This window comes from Cygnus atratus, chromosome 1 (assembly GCF_013377495.2).
Source record: "Cygnus atratus isolate AKBS03 ecotype Queensland, Australia chromosome 1, CAtr_DNAZoo_HiC_assembly, whole genome shotgun sequence".
NCBI classification, from domain to species: domain Eukaryota; kingdom Metazoa; phylum Chordata; class Aves; order Anseriformes; family Anatidae; genus Cygnus; species Cygnus atratus.
In genome coordinates, this window is record NC_066362.1 from 99,000,590 (window position 1) to 99,017,201 (window position 16,612).

A 16,612-nucleotide genomic window follows, 5' to 3' on the forward strand; every position below is an offset into this window, starting at 1 on the left:
CAATGGTGTTCCTAGAGGGTGCCTCTGTAATGTGGAATTCCATCTTTGTCCTTCCTAATCAGATGAATGGGAGTTTTGTGGCCAAGTTGAAATGTTGGTGCATTGATGAGTTTCAGGGAATCACTTATTCCAACTAACTCTTCCTTCCAGCCTGCATCCCAAGAAAAATGCAGAAATCTGCCCTGTAGAGATGTGGTGTTTCCTTCACTGTGTTGCATCTTTGGGATGCTGTGAGCTGTGCTCAATGGAGTGCTGTGGTTGCTGCTGTTGTTTAAGACTGCATAAAAGATAGGTGGTCTGAACATCTGTGACACTGATCGGCTTTCTGTGCCCTAAGCACGAGCAGTGGTACTTCTGAGGTCATCATCATGGTAGAGTGCAATGAGGGATAAAAAGATTATATGTAAAGGCATTAGTTTTATGGGCATTGAACTGTGCCTTTGTTAGAAAAGTTTAGTATAGCTTTCAGTTGTGGTTTCAGTTGTGCGAGTTTCCTAAGGGCCTGAAGAATTACTTGCCTGTTTTTTTTAATATTTTAATCTAGCAAATAATACTGCATCTTCCAAGAAGTTCAGTTAGTGGGACAAACGTTTGGTCCTTCTCATCATTACATCATTATTTCATTTCTTACTGTAATAGAAAGTTTTAAAAGCATCTCTTCAGAAAAACTAATATGGTGTTTTGTGGCTAAATGCAAACAGCATTGATAAGGGCTTCTTAAAAGTAAATTTTGCTTAATGAATTTGTTCTAGATCCATGAAATCTTGAGGGGTTTGTTATTGTGACAAATTTGCATCACCTAGTAGATATTCAGACAACTGCCACCATACATAGTTTACGTTGGAGGGGCGCTGGCTATTCTGAAGAATCTATAAATACTTAGGTAATTGAACATAAAATCTCCAAATGTGGTTTAACTTGCTTTAAAACATAAAGATGAAGTTTTCCATTATAGGAAAAGTCAACCTCAATTTAATTTCCTTTTTACGGGAGTCCCATGCGAATATGTGTGTTTGTGATTCCAACCAGGTGTTTCATTATACCAAAGTGCTGGAAAAGAGTGCTGCTATCTCCGAGGTGTATTAGTTTTTTTTTAAAGGCTTTCATGCAAAATCATTCTTGATTCAGCTCTTCAAGCTAGCTGCTTTGTCAAATACATCACATAATAAAATGAAGATTCCATAATATCCCTACTTTAAAGACTGCTCTGAAAAATAAGGGTAGCGAAATGCTTCCTGTGAATTTGTAGCCAGTATTTTGGCTATCGCCCTTAGGGACAAGGGGTTGGGTAGTGATACGGTTCATAGAGGAGCTGGTATGGTTTAACGGGCCCAAATTACTAATATGTTTTGTTGTATAAAATACCTGACCCTAACTATAAATCTAGCAATAGTTGTTTTGTGAGATTGCACACCTTTTGTCATGTAAGCTAAGAATCTTCGACTGTTCAGAAGTTACTCTACTGAACCGCAGTAAAGCTTGCTGCTGTAATTGCTTACAGCTTTGCATTCATCTCATTTTGCTGTTTGTTATCTTAAAGGCTAGAGCAACAAGAAATATTTCAAGTAACAAGGCCAAATGCGCCTAAAAGCTGAGTGACGGTTTTATTTTATGAAAACAAGGGTGGATACTTCAGCTTTGCGGTAATTTTAGTGAGGTTAATGAAACTACTGCTCATCTAGGGGAAATGACTGAGCATTGCACAAAGCAGATGGCTGCAGAACTTCTCAGCCCTAGCAGTTAGAAGACAGGATCAGGATGAGAAACTATGGTCACTGTAGGACACAGAAATGAATATTGTATTGGTATTCTCTGTTATTAGCTTGGATATCTGTTGTGTTAGATCTTTATTCTGTGTGAAAGTCTATCAAGCCAAAGAAGGGGCAGGAGGCATTACAGTCTGAAAAGAATGTCAAATTTTTCACGGTCAGAAGTTAGTAAAGCAATGTAACAGCTCAGAAATAAGGGGAAGCTCATCCATTTCAACCTCTAAAGCTCTTCTGGACAAGCCTTCTGGGCTGAGAGGAAAGAACCACTGTAGAAAAATGTATTGTGGAATGCTGGGTGGCTTTTAAGTAGTCAGGTGGTGAAGATTTACTCACACGGACAAAGTGGCTTCTCTAGAAACAGGAATATTTTAATTGACAAAACTGGGATCTTTACTGATTCTAAACACAGTGTGACCACTGCATTTGAAGTCAGAAGGCTGGTTATCTACTGAGCTGATCAAATCTCCAGTGGGTCAAATCAGTTACGCAGTGAATGAGTTGCCTGCCTTTCTGCCTGGATTGATTTCTGCTCTGCTAACTTCTCGGCCATGTTCAAACACAGCTTTTTCTCTAGTCCAGGTCTGCTCTAACTGAAGAAATCTCCCAAGCTTTTGCTAAAAGCTTGGTTGCTTGAATGGTAATTTATGGTTGGTGGTGCTTCTTGCGTGGACAGGCTTCACAGCCCCACTTTGTGGTAGGGGAGGGTCTCATGTTTATTTTATTACATATATATTCATGGTTTATGCGTACTTGGCTTGTGTGTGAGATATGTTGTTTGCTTGAAGTATGAAGCTTATGTGTATTGGCTGCCCACCAGTGAGTCCGCATGTGTTTGAGGAAGAAGGCAGTAGGAATTTGTGAATGAATTGCTGTGTTGCACAGTTGCACTTTGTAGCCATTGGCTTTCCTGAAGGCATCAGACTTCAGGAGAAGTGTACTGTGCTGACAGTGGCAGCCTGTGTCTATTTCTCTTTGGAATACACCTGGATTTAACTGTACATGTGTGAAGTAGCAAGCCTCACATGAGAGGAAGTGGCTTTATAGCACCCACGAACAAGTTACATGAAGGACAAATTGTCTTGTATGGTTGCAGGCGGTTCCATAGCTCTAAGTGAGCATTATTTACACAAATTCCTGACCTATCAAGAGCGGAGACAACCTCAGTGTGCCCTGTGGCAAGTGGAACTGTATGAATATTTAAATGGGAGGCTGTCTGTATTGTTGAGTTTAAGAAACAATGATACCTCTGGGCTTGTGGCAAGAAGATTGGTACAGTTAGTGTCTCAATGCTATGATGCTTTTTTTGAAGAGAAAACTACGGCATGTTACAGGAGGTAAATCCTGCATGATTTTCTTATATTGCAGCTGATACAAAGTTGGAAGGTAGTTGTTGACATACCAGAAGGCTGTGCTGCCATTCAGAGGGGCATCAACAGTCTAGAAAAAATGGGCTGACAGGAGTCTGATGCTGTTCAACAAAGGCAAATGGCAAGCCCTGCACATGGGGAGAAATAACTACATGCCCTGGTACTGGCTGGCAATCGACTGGCTGCAAAGTGGTTTTGCAGAAGAGGTCTTGGTGGACACCGAGTTGACCAGCTATATGCTGTCCTGAGTGCTGTGCCTGGTTCTGGGCTTTCCAGGACTTACTGGAAGTGAGTCCAGAAAAGGGCCACAAAGATTGGTTGAGGGTTTGGAGCATCTCTCTTAAGAGGGGAGGCTGAGAGTTATTTAGCTTTGAGAAGAGAAAGCTCGGAGAACCTGACCATAAAGTGTATAAATACATAATGGAAGGGAACAAGGGAGATGGAGCCAGACTCTTCTCAGTACCTGTTGAAAGAACAAGCAGCAATGGGCACACATTGAAATTCACAGGGTTCCCCTTAAACATAAGAAAATGATTTTTGTTTGTTTACTGCAAGGGTGATTGAACACCAGAGCAAGTTGTGCAGAGAGTTTGTGGTGTCTCCATGCTTGGAGGTAACCAGAACCCAGCTGGACGATCTGCAGAGGTGCTCTCCAACCTCAGTAATTCTGTTATTCGGTGCCTGAGAAACCTGGAATCATTTTCCATGCTGTATTATGGTAAAATTGCAACTGCGTAGTGTGAAGGAGCAAATGTCCTGAAAACGCTATTTGTCGTCCATTCCCAGTGACCTGTGTCAGAGTTCTGGCCATGCTGTTCCTTCCGGGAAAATATCCCGGATTGTAGATGCAGAAATGCTGCCTAACTTCTGCATTTGTCTAGTAACTCAGGCACTGTACTTTTTAATACTTCCTCTTAAAAATATCATCTGTTCAAAGGGGAAGTATAAAGTCTCCAACTTACAGCAAATCCACGTCAATGATTACCATATTTATGGGACCCATGCAACACATCTTCATGTATATGGATAGTGGGATTTGCGCCCTGTACCTGTTTCTTTGGAAAACTTTATTTGGCTGGGTTTAACTGTGTAGGCCTCTTAAGCTTTCCTGGATATTGAATGTATGGGCTTGTATTCTAACTACATTTTCCTACCCAAGAAGTCAAAACACATTACTCTGTTTCAGATACAGTAAAATCTGAGACCTTAGTTCAAATTTACTCCAGCAGAATGAATCCAAGCACTGTTGACTTGCTAATATGATGTTGCTGCCTCTGAACTGCTAGTCTTGTGCTATTTAATACTGCTTTGGTTGGCGTATTTGAGCATTTGTGCCAACTTGACATGTTGCTTATCCTAGAACCTGCAAAGACAATCTCACGAAGTTGTGACGGTTGCAGGGAGCACTTTGGATCATGCGGTTTCTTGGGGGAGAGACCCCACAGCTGCTCGTCCTTTGTACAATATGCAGGACAGTGTCAGTGCCTGCTGATCTTCGGCACCGGATGCACGTGGCCGTCACTCAGTGTGGAGCATCAGTCTGTGTAGCTGAGGTGTTGGATCTCATGCAGCTGCATCAATGCTTCTGCCAACTAGGGGGAGGGCTTTTATGTTAGCAGCGGTAAGCCCCACAAGACTATTTTGACAAGAATCAATACCTATTCTAAATACTCCAGCAATTAGCATTGCAGTGCTGTCAGCGCCTCCCTGTGCAGTCTGTTGTTAAACAGTCAGTGCTGTTAAGCTGGTGGGGAGCGGAGTGCACTGGCATGGATATGTTACGCTGGAGGCAAGCTGATCCCAGCAGAAAGCAGGCGTCTCTCTCTTTCTCCAGGATTTTTTATGCACCCCTTGGAGCATTTGGGATCCTTGGCTTTGCAGGAGGTCCTTGCTGTGAGCAATGTCTCCTGCTTTGAATTTCTTGGGCTCAGTACTGGGCACTAAGGAGGGCGCAGATGGGAGTTCGGCTGGGCTTTAGGTAGCTGGTTTGCTACTGCGGCATTCCTCAGTGCTGGTGGGAGAGAGACTGATGACTCATCAAGTCAGGTGGTTATGCCTCTGCTGTGTGTCAGAAATTTCTTTCCCCTCTGCAGCAGGCTTTCTCATCCCTGTGTGTAGGGGCACTAGAAGGACAATTATTTCTGAAGTGGTGATGCTTAGCTGCTGAATTCTTGCACTGCTTCATTTTCGGGGATTTGCGTTCCTCTGTATTTCTGCAAAATAAGGTAAGAATCTGTGTCTATGTTAGTAAATAGTCACGGATTTTCCTCCTTGCTATAAGGAGGCTCCTTCTAAAGATCTCACCAGAGTCTTAATTTTGAAGAGATCTTTGTGCTTAGGCAGATCATTGTGTAAATTGGGGACTGATCAAATGTTTGAGGCAGAACCAAGGAATGGTAACAGAAAACAGCACCGAGAGCAGGATACTTCCATTATGGGGGGTTACCGTGTAGCCAAATTGCTGTGTTGGGGAGAAATAAAGATAGAAAATGAGGTTTGCTGGCCATTTCTTGTTTATCGATGACTATAGTGTTACTTTAAAGCACCTTTCAGTCTGAGATGTTTCTGCAGCAAGTAATATTTTGTTTTCTGGTACTGTTATGCAGAATATGACCATGTTAGAGCTTAAATCATGTTTCAAATTAATAGTTGATCAGTTTAACAGAAGGAAGGTTACTAATTTATAAGTTGTAGAGGATAGAAGATGCATTTTTTTATGATATGGGGATTAAAATTAAGCTAATACTCTGTGTAGGTGTGCTAGTGGAGTTTGCCAGAGTGAACTGCATATCGTGTGCTGGCGAGAGGCCTCTGAAGGGCTGTAAGAATCAGTAGATTTCCAAAATGGCTAGCTGCTGTGGCTTCTGGGGTCAGTACATACTGTCTGCCCACACGTGAAGTGATGTTCAGCAAATTCTGGCACGCTTTAGGGAAGTCATTTTGTCTGAGTACTGACAAGGCAGACATGTAACAGTGTAGGTAAATAACGTTTCTGCCCTCTAAGACTTTTCCATCTAAAATAAACACCTAATGCTGATATGCAAAGATGAGAAAACAGTGTAGAGACAAATAACATTTTTTTCTTTATCTGCACTCAGGGTTAAAAGATTAGTAGCCCCTTAAAGAAGGGGTCAGCAAATGTGAGGAAGAATTCACCGCTTCTTTTACACTTGGAACAGTAGTAGATACTTGTGTTTCAAAGCAGTCGGTACAGCTGCTGAAGGTCAGGACAGGGCCAGGGTTCGCTGGCCTGTCCATAGGTGATCCTTCCCTGGTAGTTGGCTTGGACGGTAAGTGGGGAAGGTGGCTGTAGGAAGAGCAGCCACAGGAACAAGAGAGGCCAATGCTGGACGTGAGGAAGTTGCCTTTTAACTGTGGAATGACAGTTTTGAGGTGGTTCTTTGCCTCCCTGAAAAATAAACAGTTGCTTCAAGCAGCAGCTTCAGCCAACCTTCAGGTTTTGACTTGGATATGAAAAGTTAATTTAAATTGAAGCTGGCCGGTATTCTTCCCACCTTTGCTTACCTTGGTAATTTGAGTCTTTGCTAGCGGACCATGTACTGTCCAGTTGCCAAAGAGTGCCACTGATTCACTTAGGAAAATTGGTTTAACCCTTTCTTCATTGTGCTCCTCTAGAAGGTTTGGTATTTGGACTCTAGAGGTTGTTTCGTGTGGTGTGTTGAAGTGAGCATTTTGGGTGGATTTTATAAGACCAGCTGCATTTTTTTCAGTACAAATAGTAATTGTGCTTAAGTTTTGCAATATTTTAATTGTCAGAAGCAAAAAAAAAAAAAAAAGGATATGACAATCGTGTTGGTCCAATTAGAACCAGCTCTTACCAGTTGCTCAGGAACTGCAGATTGCTTTGTGAGGCCCTCCCTCTGCCACTTGTCAGAGGGGAATTATGAAAAATAAGGAGCGAAATTAAAGTCATCTTCAGCGCCTAAACAATAGGCAGCTTAAAGGATAAATTGTCATTTTAGAGAGTAGGGGGATCTAACAGATGCCTCACTTAGAGAAGCTTTGAGCTCTGAGTTACCAGTTCTACTCCAGGCTGGCAGCAACTGAGTCACGATCAACTGTTGGGGTGGCTGCTGTGAGAGGAACCACTGGTAGCCACGTTACACAACCCACTCCAGTGAGGAACGGAGCCTGGAAGAAGCTGTTCATTGGGACAAATAGGAGTTTTGAATCATTGGAGGTCCTTTTCTTACAGAGATGAGCCACCAATTTAAAACATTCGTATTGGTAAAGAGACCGAGGGGCAGAGGATCTGTAGTATAGCATTAAAGAGATGGAAAACGGTCATAAGATCTAAGGATGGCAAATGTCAGCTACCTATGGCTCCTGAAGAGCAGACAGCAAAGCAACTTTTAACAGTTGCAGAAGGGGTGGCAATTTAATTGTCGTCTACTCATTGTATACAGGGCAGGCTGCAAGCCTGTGTGTGCTTCTGTTTGCTGCCTTGCAGATGACGCTGGGTCAGGTCAAGCTTCTCGCGGGGACTGTGAGTGTGAACAGATGCAGCGCAACGTTCGCATCACTGAGCAGTGCTGGATAGGCCCTGTTGATAAGCAGAGCACGTCGTGTGCTGGGGCTACCACACTGCACCTTCCACCAGCACTGTAAAAGTGCCAGTAAGGTAGTGGGCAGACATTTGCCTTGCTGTTCTTGAACACCGATCAGTTTCCAAGGTAACACAAAGCATGATAAGGGCTGACAAAGCAAAACCCTTAAATGCTCTTACCAGCACCAGAAGCAGGACAGCCCAACCGCCAATTACAGGACAAACATGGATCTATGAGGTCTGTTTCTTAAGAGCTTTTCCTTGTTTCACTTCTCTAGTCAATAAATGGCAAGAGATGTGAGTCTGTTGTTTAACTGTTGTGAGGTGGGTTTTTTGGCCATTTTTCAGCACAGTTCCTCTCTAATGCTCCACAGGTTTCACCAAGAGCAAAGACTGCCTCATTCCTTTTGCTAACTGTGAGGCATGTGGAACAGACTTTCATGTTTGAGTGCTGGTGCTTGTCAATTTTTAAATTTTTTTTTACTCTGAACACTGATTCAGCAATCTGAGATAGCAAAAATTGCATTTCCACAACTAATATTTGAATTATTGCTTTTTAAAGAACAGTGGTGGTAAAGCAGCACCAGAACATTCTGTATACAGTAGGCTAGAAATCACTCAACCATGGAAAACTGTGTTTTGAAGGCGGCTAGATGAGATGTGGATGGCAGAAGAGGTTCTCCACTGTTTAAATATCTTGTTCGTTGGCTTGAAAGAAGACCAGCAGTTTTAGGGTATTTTTGGAGTGTCTCTCTTCTGTGGAGCATATTGGGGAGTGATGTTCCGCCGTGTGTTTCTGCAATAGTGGAAGCTAGTTCTTGTTTGCTTAAATGAGTTACTTTTTAACGTTTTATTGCTTTAAAATCGGAGCGGTTAAGGTGCTTCAGGCTGTATGAGTTCAGAATTATTCAGTGTTTTTTCTAAATGGAAAAAAAGAGTGCAGAGGGGAGGGAGAGGATGAACTTCCTGCATATGCTTGTGTTGTTTAGAAATGACTTTTTTCTCTTTTTCCTTCTGTACAGTTAAATAGACAAAATGGACTTCTCCAAGCTACCCAAAATCCGTGATGAGGACAGAGAGGCTTTTGTTGGCTATGTCCATGGAGTCTCAGGACCTGGTAGGTATTTTGTAAGGAAAATCATAGCTTCTGTTTCATCTAGTTTATTATTAATCGAGAAGTATTATTACTTGTTAGCTTGGAAGAAGTATAATAAAGTTCTGGGTGGGATTTTTTTTTTTCATTTTTAAGAAGAATTGCTGCCTTTTACTCTGATAAACGATTAAGAAATATACTAACAAGGTTTAATGCTAATTAGTTTTATTTAAAGATATAATGACCAGTAAGCAGGCTGAGGAATAATATTAAAAAAAAAAAAAGTTAGCAAGCATTCTCAGTGAGATAAAGCCACTTGTTCAGGAAACTGCATTAAGCTTCTCTATAAATGTATGTGATGCTTAGTCAGTTCTTACTGAATCACAGAATCATAAAGGTTGGAAAAGAACTCCAAGATCATCTGGTCCAACCATCCCCCTATAACGAATGTCACCCATTAAACCATGTCCCTAAGCACCAGGTCCAACCTTTCCCTGAACACTCCCAGGGACGGTGACTCCACTATCTCCCTGGGCAACCTGTTCCAATGCCTGACTGCGCTTTCTGAGAAGAAATGTCTCCAAATTTCCGATGTGAACCTCCTTTGGCACAACTTGAGGCCATTCCCTCTAGTTCTATCACTAGTTACCTGTGAGAAGAGGCTGACCCCCAGCTCCCCACATCTTCCTTTCAGGTAGTTGCAGAGAGCAATAAGGTCTCCCCTGAGCCTCCTCTTCCCCAGACTAAACAACCCCAGATCCCTCAGCTGTTCCTCATAGGGCTTGTGTTCCAGACCCAATCCCATTTGACCCTTTGGACTCTGTAATATTCAATTCTCTGCCATTGTCAGGCTGTCCTGTGTTACTGCACAGAGTGTGTGCTGCAGGTGTCAGGGAGGGTGGCAGTATGTGGTGGTATTACAGCTGGGAGAAGGATGACTGCTCCTCCTGTTTTATCACCTTAAATGGTTTATATGGGTTCTGATATTAACAGCTTTTGAATTATATGCAGACTGTACTGGCTTTTCCTCTCCCTCTTGCACTGTTTTCAAGAGATAAAGGAAAGGATATTAATGTGAGAACAGAAGAAGAGCATGTATTTTTGTTAGTGGAGCTGCTTTGAGAAACTTCCGTGGCTTGTATCTACCTAAAGAAACATGCCAGTTCCTTAACTGCAGAAGGGGTGCTACAAAAGGCATGATAAATTTTGTCCTAAAGCAGCAACACCTTGTGTAGTAGTCCATGTGCAACCTGTTAAAATCGAAGTCAACATGGTAGAAGGCTGCAGGTCCAAAACAAGTAGACTTCATCTGTAGAAGTTTAACTTAAATGCCTTGAAATACACATCCCTTTTCTACAAAATAAAATATCAAAATAGTGTTTCCCTACACTTGTGCAGATGTCTGCCACTTCAGACATAAAGATACGCATTGCTTCTAGCAAATACCGTGAAATTGATCTATGTATGGAAGTAGTTTGTTAGTAAGAAACACTATCAAGTTAAACAGAAATTTATCAACTTGAAAATGCAAGTCCCCAACCACATCTTGCTGTAACTACAAAGTATCAGGTGACCTTTTGACATTTTCTTGTATGTTTTAATTTAATCAGATGGGGAAGTGGCCCAGCTAACTTAAAGGGAGAAGTGACTATTTAATATGATGTCTGCAAAGTCCACTGCACCTCCAAAACCCTTAACATTCACCATCTGTCAGGATATACCAGAGGACTTGTCTGTATACTATGTTCTGATAGTATTGTCTTATGAACATAAAGGAACAGTGTAAAATGTGTGAAAGAAAGCTTTTGTTTTTTTTTGCTTTTAAACTAAAAATATCAGGACTTGTGGCAGCCAAGTTATCCCTTTGTTAAATCAAGGATGTGCTTCTGATTTAGGTGAATACCATACTTATCCTGTCCAATTCTTACTGGCTTCTGATGAGCAAATTTGCTGAACTACAGGAAAAATATTCACATGTGTGTCTGTCTTCTACAGTGGTCACTGCTTGCAATATGGCAGGTGCTGCTATGTATGAACTGGTACGAGTAGGCCACAGTGAACTGGTGGGGGAAATTATCCGACTGGAAGGTGATTTGGCAACTGTCCAGGTATATGAAGAAACGTGTATCCTTTTCACTGATCCCTTTGGAGCAGCCAGACTGTTCAGTCCAGAACACAGCGGTGGTTATGGTAAAGGCGATGAACAAAGCTGGCTGGGACCAGCGCTTGGTACTTCCAATGCCGGCAGGCAGCAGCATCTGTTCTGCCACATCTTTTGTAAATTCTGACGCTTTTGAGGTAAATCTTACCTTGCTTGGCTGTGTGACAAAGAATTTTTTTTGTTGTTTTACATGGAAACCAAGTAATATATATTTAGGTTCACGTGAATTCAAGTATTACAGCTCCTTGCTAACAAAGTTGTTGGACAAACGTCAACCACGATTGGCAAGACTACCAAGCAGTAGTATTTGTCATATTTTTTTCTTTGCTTTTGAAAATTCTGCTTGTATCACACTTCAGAAGGAAATGTAAAGTGGGCAGGATTTCTTCTGGACAAACTATTCCAACAGATGTGATAAATTCTTTTTTTTTGCTTCTGTATTGTGCTTGCAGAATCTGTGTCCAGCCAAGACACAGCCTGTATTCTAAAATCTAGTCTTAAAGTGGATTTCCTGTTGCAAGTGTAAAAGAGAACATAAGAGCAATTCATTAAACTTGAAGCCAGACTTTTTTTTTCTCAGTCTTTTAAACTTAAGAGTTGGCTCTGCCTATGTGTAAAGGCCAGGAAAAAGCCTGTGCTGACTCCCAAAGTTTTGTTTTGGGGAGTTGGATGGTAAGCTGGTTACTAGATTGTGTCTGTACCTAATAATTTGTGATTTTAGTTGGTTCATCATTGTAATATTTAGTACCCTTCCATCAATACATTGAACAAATCCAGTGTTTTAAGTATATCTTATTCTTAGATCTCTTACGAGAGGATAATGAAGGCTTTCTGAACTCAATTTGCATTTACTCTCAAGTCTTACGTAGGCTGTTGAGGTTTTCTCTTGTATTCTAATAGGGCCTTTTGTGAAGGCCCTGCTGGCCTTTTGCATCTTTGGAGCTCAGGTGGTGCATAGACTAGACAGCTCAATTTTAGAGATGAGGGGAATGCTAATCTAAGACAAATGCTCTTTAAAATAAGACTCCTGACAAAAAGGCTCTGCAAGGCTCACAGTCAAAACAGTTGTGCTGTGTTTATAACAAATTACGAAGCAAAAAATTACATACTTTCATGGCATTGTCTGGCTTTACCAATAAACCTAGAAAGCAGGTTTGAAGACTTAAGACATGCATGATGCTTTGCCATCGTGCTGCCTTGTACTCTGCTAAATTCATGCATGCAGTTGATTTGAACCATTGATCATAAAGCAGAATATATACTCCCCACTTCACCTCTCTGGAGGATGAGCAACTTTGTTGCTTTAGCACTTTCAGCTTGAGTTTAGTATAAAGTCTACATGCTTCTCAAATGATGATACATAACATGCTAACAATAATATCGCATTAAAGTTAGAAAGATGATTTAAGAGTATGATGATGTGAATGTGATGCCTTCTTCCCTGTCCTTTGCCTGGATGAACTTTTCCTCAGCAAATCTTCAGCTGGTGTCTCTGTAGGAGATCCTGTACTGCGTACTGGCAAACCCCTCTCAGTGGAACTGGGACCTGGCATTATGGGAGCTATTTTTGATGGTATCCAGAGGCCTCTGTCAGACATCAGCACTCTGACCAAAAGTATCTATATCCCTAGAGGTGTCAATGTGTCAGCTTTGAGCCGAGATGTCAAATGGGACTTCACACCTTCTAGAAATTTGCGGGTAGGTTCTGGTAAGCCTGTCGTCCTCTCTTGCTCCTCTCCTCTTGGAGTATAGAGCCACAGCAGAGTGTGAAGGCTGTGACTGCTGGTAACTGTGGTTACAATTAATTAAGTTCATGAAAAGGGGTGCGATGAGGTGTTAGTGATATATGAGAGTGAGGACTAGACACGGATCATAAAAACTTACTCTGTGTGACTTACTGTGTGTTGTTGCTGCATATGGAAAACTTTCAAAGGTTTAATGTATTTGCAGTACTATAAAGAGCCTAGTGGAATTGCACTAAACACCAGCAGGTGCTACCTCGGCAAAAAGAATAACAACAGCACACATTTTGCTCACAGTGAAGGTAGCCTTAGAAGTGGAAAATATCGTAGCTTTAGCCCTTGGCATCTGCTTTTTTTTTAATTATTATTATTTTTATTCCAGTCCTTCAGGTTAGTATATGCTGTCCTTCCTCTACTTAGCACATTAAGCTGAGAGGTATAAAAGGAACAAGGAGAATTCCTTGCACCAGTCAGTAATTGATTCAGTCCAAGCCTTGAAATGCTTCTGAACACACGTAGTATTGCTAGCAATGTGATGTTAGAGTAATGAGTTATGTAAATGGGCTACTGTGCTGTAGCAATGCATTTACAAAAGAAGTAATCATGGTGCTAGACTTAATAGCTATGGTTATATGATTCTTTGTCAGCATTTTTTTTAACTAGAGTTCTCACTTATGACTAATAGACTTGTTCTGATTTCAGGTTGGCAGCCACATCACGGGTGGAGATATTTATGGCATAGTGAATGAAAATTCCCTTATCAAGCACAAAATCATGCTGCCCCCACGGAACAGGGGTACAGTTACATACATTGCTCCACCGGGAAACTATGACACTTCAGTAAGTCTCCCAAACAGCAGTTATCAGGATATTCCATATCTCTTTCGTAGGGTTGATGTACCCTTTCTGTTCTGTATGAAGCTACAAAGCCTTTCATGCAACAGAATGTCAGAGTTGACAATCACTTCTGCTACCCTGCCAGCAGGGTTTTGATGGTTGTGCAGTTACTTTCTCTGTTTATGACTTACCAGTGGCACTTAAGTATGCCGTGTTTGCTATCCTGTGTAGGGATCTACAGTATCCTATGAATATGAAAAGTTCACTTCCTCTTTAAATGCATATTTTTAGTTGAAGCTCCATCTTGTATTTTTTTTCCTAGTAGTATTCTAAATATGTGAAAGTGCGTACCCCTGGAAGGGATGATAGGGTGTTGAAGTTGTATCAAAGACCTAGCAGCACAGAGGAGCTGAGATGAAAATTTGCATGCTGATCCAGTGTGCAACTGTTTTTGCTTACTTCAGATGTCTGGTGCTCTTTGTTAGGATGTTGTCTTAGAGCTGGAATTTGAAGGCGTGAAGGAGAAGTTCACTATGGTCCAGGTCTGGCCTGTACGTCAAGTCCGTCCTGTTACTGAAAAGTTACCAGCGAATCATCCTTTGTTAACTGGCCAACGAGTGCTGGATGCCCTGTTCCCGTAAGTATTACCCTTGATTTTCTAGTATGTAAGAAATCTCTTTTAGGGGAGAGGGTGGTGTTAATTTTTAAAGGGCAAACAGACCCCAAACCTTCACTTTGTACCTCAGCATAAATCTAAAAAAAAAAAAAAAACAAAAACAAAACAGCAAAAAAAAACCCACCCACACCTAGCTGATAATATTGATTGATAATATTTCTATATCTGCCAGGAGAACCTGCTAGTGGAAAAAGGTTAAAAAGTTAGTTTGACAAGATAGTTCTTGTGCATTAATCCAGTAAAGAATTGACAAGTCTAAATGTAATCATGCCAAATCCACAGAAAGGCTATAGCTTTCAAGCTTGGATATCTCCATTTGAGCACATGAGTAGGATCTGTTTCCATGGTCTTGAGGTTGTGCATTTCTACTTACGAAAACTGTCACACAGAATTGTAACTCAAAATGCCTTTTTAAACGGCTAACTTCCAAGGCACTGAATTTGGTAACTTTTGGTCCTAAAATATTGTGCTGCTTATTCTTATAATGCGCACTTAAGTGCAGTTGATATTCTTTTCTTGACGTTTGAATTCCATCAGTGCTTCCAGCTGTGAAAACAACCATGTTTCAAGCCTGAAAGCATAACTGTTGTACCAGCATAACTCACATAATTCAAGGGCAGTAGAAGGAAAAGTGTAGTTTATTCCCTCAGTCTTCTGGTTTAGTGAAATACCTCTGTGCTTCTCACCTAGAACAGAGAATGTTACTCCTGTCATTCTGCTTTTAATTAGACAGCTTTATTAGAAAGTATATTCTGAGAGGGGAGAGAGCTGTTTTTGAGTTCCTTGCAAATCAGAGTCCCTTTTCTTTACTCAGGTGTGTACAAGGGGGTACAACAGCGATTCCCGGGGCATTCGGCTGTGGGAAGACTGTGATTTCACAGTCTCTCTCAAAGTACTCCAACAGTGATGTCATCATTTATGTAGGCTGTGGAGAACGAGGAAATGAAATGTCTGAAGTACTGAGAGATTTCCCTGAGGTTAGTATGGAGAATTCATGGAGAGTAAACCATTTTGGAAAGACTTGCTATTATGCTGTATTGTAACTGAGTAAAATTTCTTATTGGTATAGTGACTTGAAAAGATCTTCCTGGCTGTAAGTTCTGACTGTAGTAGCATAAATTACTTTTGGCTCATTCAGGAATGACTTCAGTGGCCCCTCAAGAAACATCTGGGCTAGTATTTGAATGTACTTTTTAACTTGTTTAAAATAAAGCCAACATGAATTGCCTGGGTGTAATTTATAAAGATATTACCTTTTATTGGTGTTTTCTCTAACTTTTCTAGCTTTAGCACATATAGCAAATGCAGCATTTGTATTTAAAGGATGCAGTAGAAAATGCCTAGTTTAAAAAAAAAAGATGCAACAGATTCTGTCCTGCCTGTTGTTATATGTTAGTGGATTGGTTGTGGCGCAGCCTTCTGTAAAATAAGGGAAAGAGCAGATAGTCTGAACTGTTAGGTTGAAACTCCGCTGTTAGAAATAAGGGGTAGAAGTCTTGCTTGTGTCAATTCCAAGATGATGATGCCAAGCTGGAGTGGCCATGAAAAAGGTAGATCCAAGGATATTTTAAAGAATTCTGCATGAATGTCAGGATGTGCATTCTATTGTTCACATGCTTGTGAGACTTCATCTGAGATATGTATGTGGGTTTATGTCCAGTTGTCAAAAATGATCTCAGATTGGTATAGGTGGGAGAAAAAACACTCTGTTTCCTCCTAGACTTAGGAGGGGAGGATAAGATATTTGCCTCTTCTGGCCTAGTAAAGTGAGGCTGAAAGAAGATAATGTACTTCCTGACGCAGTGGATTTGTCATTACTCATTTGTTTGTGGTAAGAAGTGGGTTTAATAGGGATTGGCGCTTGCAGAAGGTGAAATGAGGCTGAGGTGTGTAATTTAGGGCTAAGTTGTGTGTAATCTGGATGGCAAAACTGCATAGCATCCTGAAATCTTATATCTAGTCACTGCTTTTGTTAGACTGGCTGTGAGGACAGTGTCCTCGTATAAGGTGAGTACTACAGATTAAATAATTAGCTAAAGTTATTGTTTTGTCTTATTTTTCCCCTTGCGTTTTAGTTAACAATGGAAGTTGATGGCAAGGTAGAAAGCATCATGAAGAGAACAGCTCTGGTAGCAAATACCTCCAACATGCCTGTGGCTGCCAGAGAGGCCTCTATCTACACTGGTGAGATTTGCAGAAGGCTGAAAAAGGTTGTGTGTGTAGAGCAAGCTATTGTGCTCTAGTATTTTCTGTTCCTGAGACGGTTGGTACCATGAAACATGCTTAATTACAGAAATCAACTGTTTCAGGCCTTGTCTGTGTAAAGTCCTGGTATCACAGTTGAATTTGACTTGCTTGTATGTAACTATGATCTCCACACATTAATTCTTGCTTATAAGC

The 16,612-nt window shown here is 41.2% G+C and overlaps 1 protein-coding gene across 1 annotated transcript in view; it reads left to right on the forward strand.

Moving 5' to 3' along the window:
- Positions 1 to 16,612, forward strand: part of ATP6V1A (ATPase H+ transporting V1 subunit A) — a 29,798-nt gene that overhangs the window by 3,312 nt on the left and 9,874 nt on the right. Inside the window, exons 2-8 of the mRNA XM_035540362.1 lie at positions 8,726 to 8,820; positions 10,792 to 10,920; positions 12,441 to 12,655; positions 13,402 to 13,539; positions 14,022 to 14,173; positions 15,027 to 15,189; positions 16,288 to 16,396. Coding sequence (XP_035396255.1) covers positions 8,739 to 8,820; positions 10,792 to 10,920; positions 12,441 to 12,655; positions 13,402 to 13,539; positions 14,022 to 14,173; positions 15,027 to 15,189; positions 16,288 to 16,396 — 988 coding nt within the window. The 5' untranslated portion in view covers positions 8,726 to 8,738. The remainder of the gene's footprint in view (positions 1 to 8,725; positions 8,821 to 10,791; positions 10,921 to 12,440; positions 12,656 to 13,401; positions 13,540 to 14,021; positions 14,174 to 15,026; positions 15,190 to 16,287; positions 16,397 to 16,612) is intronic.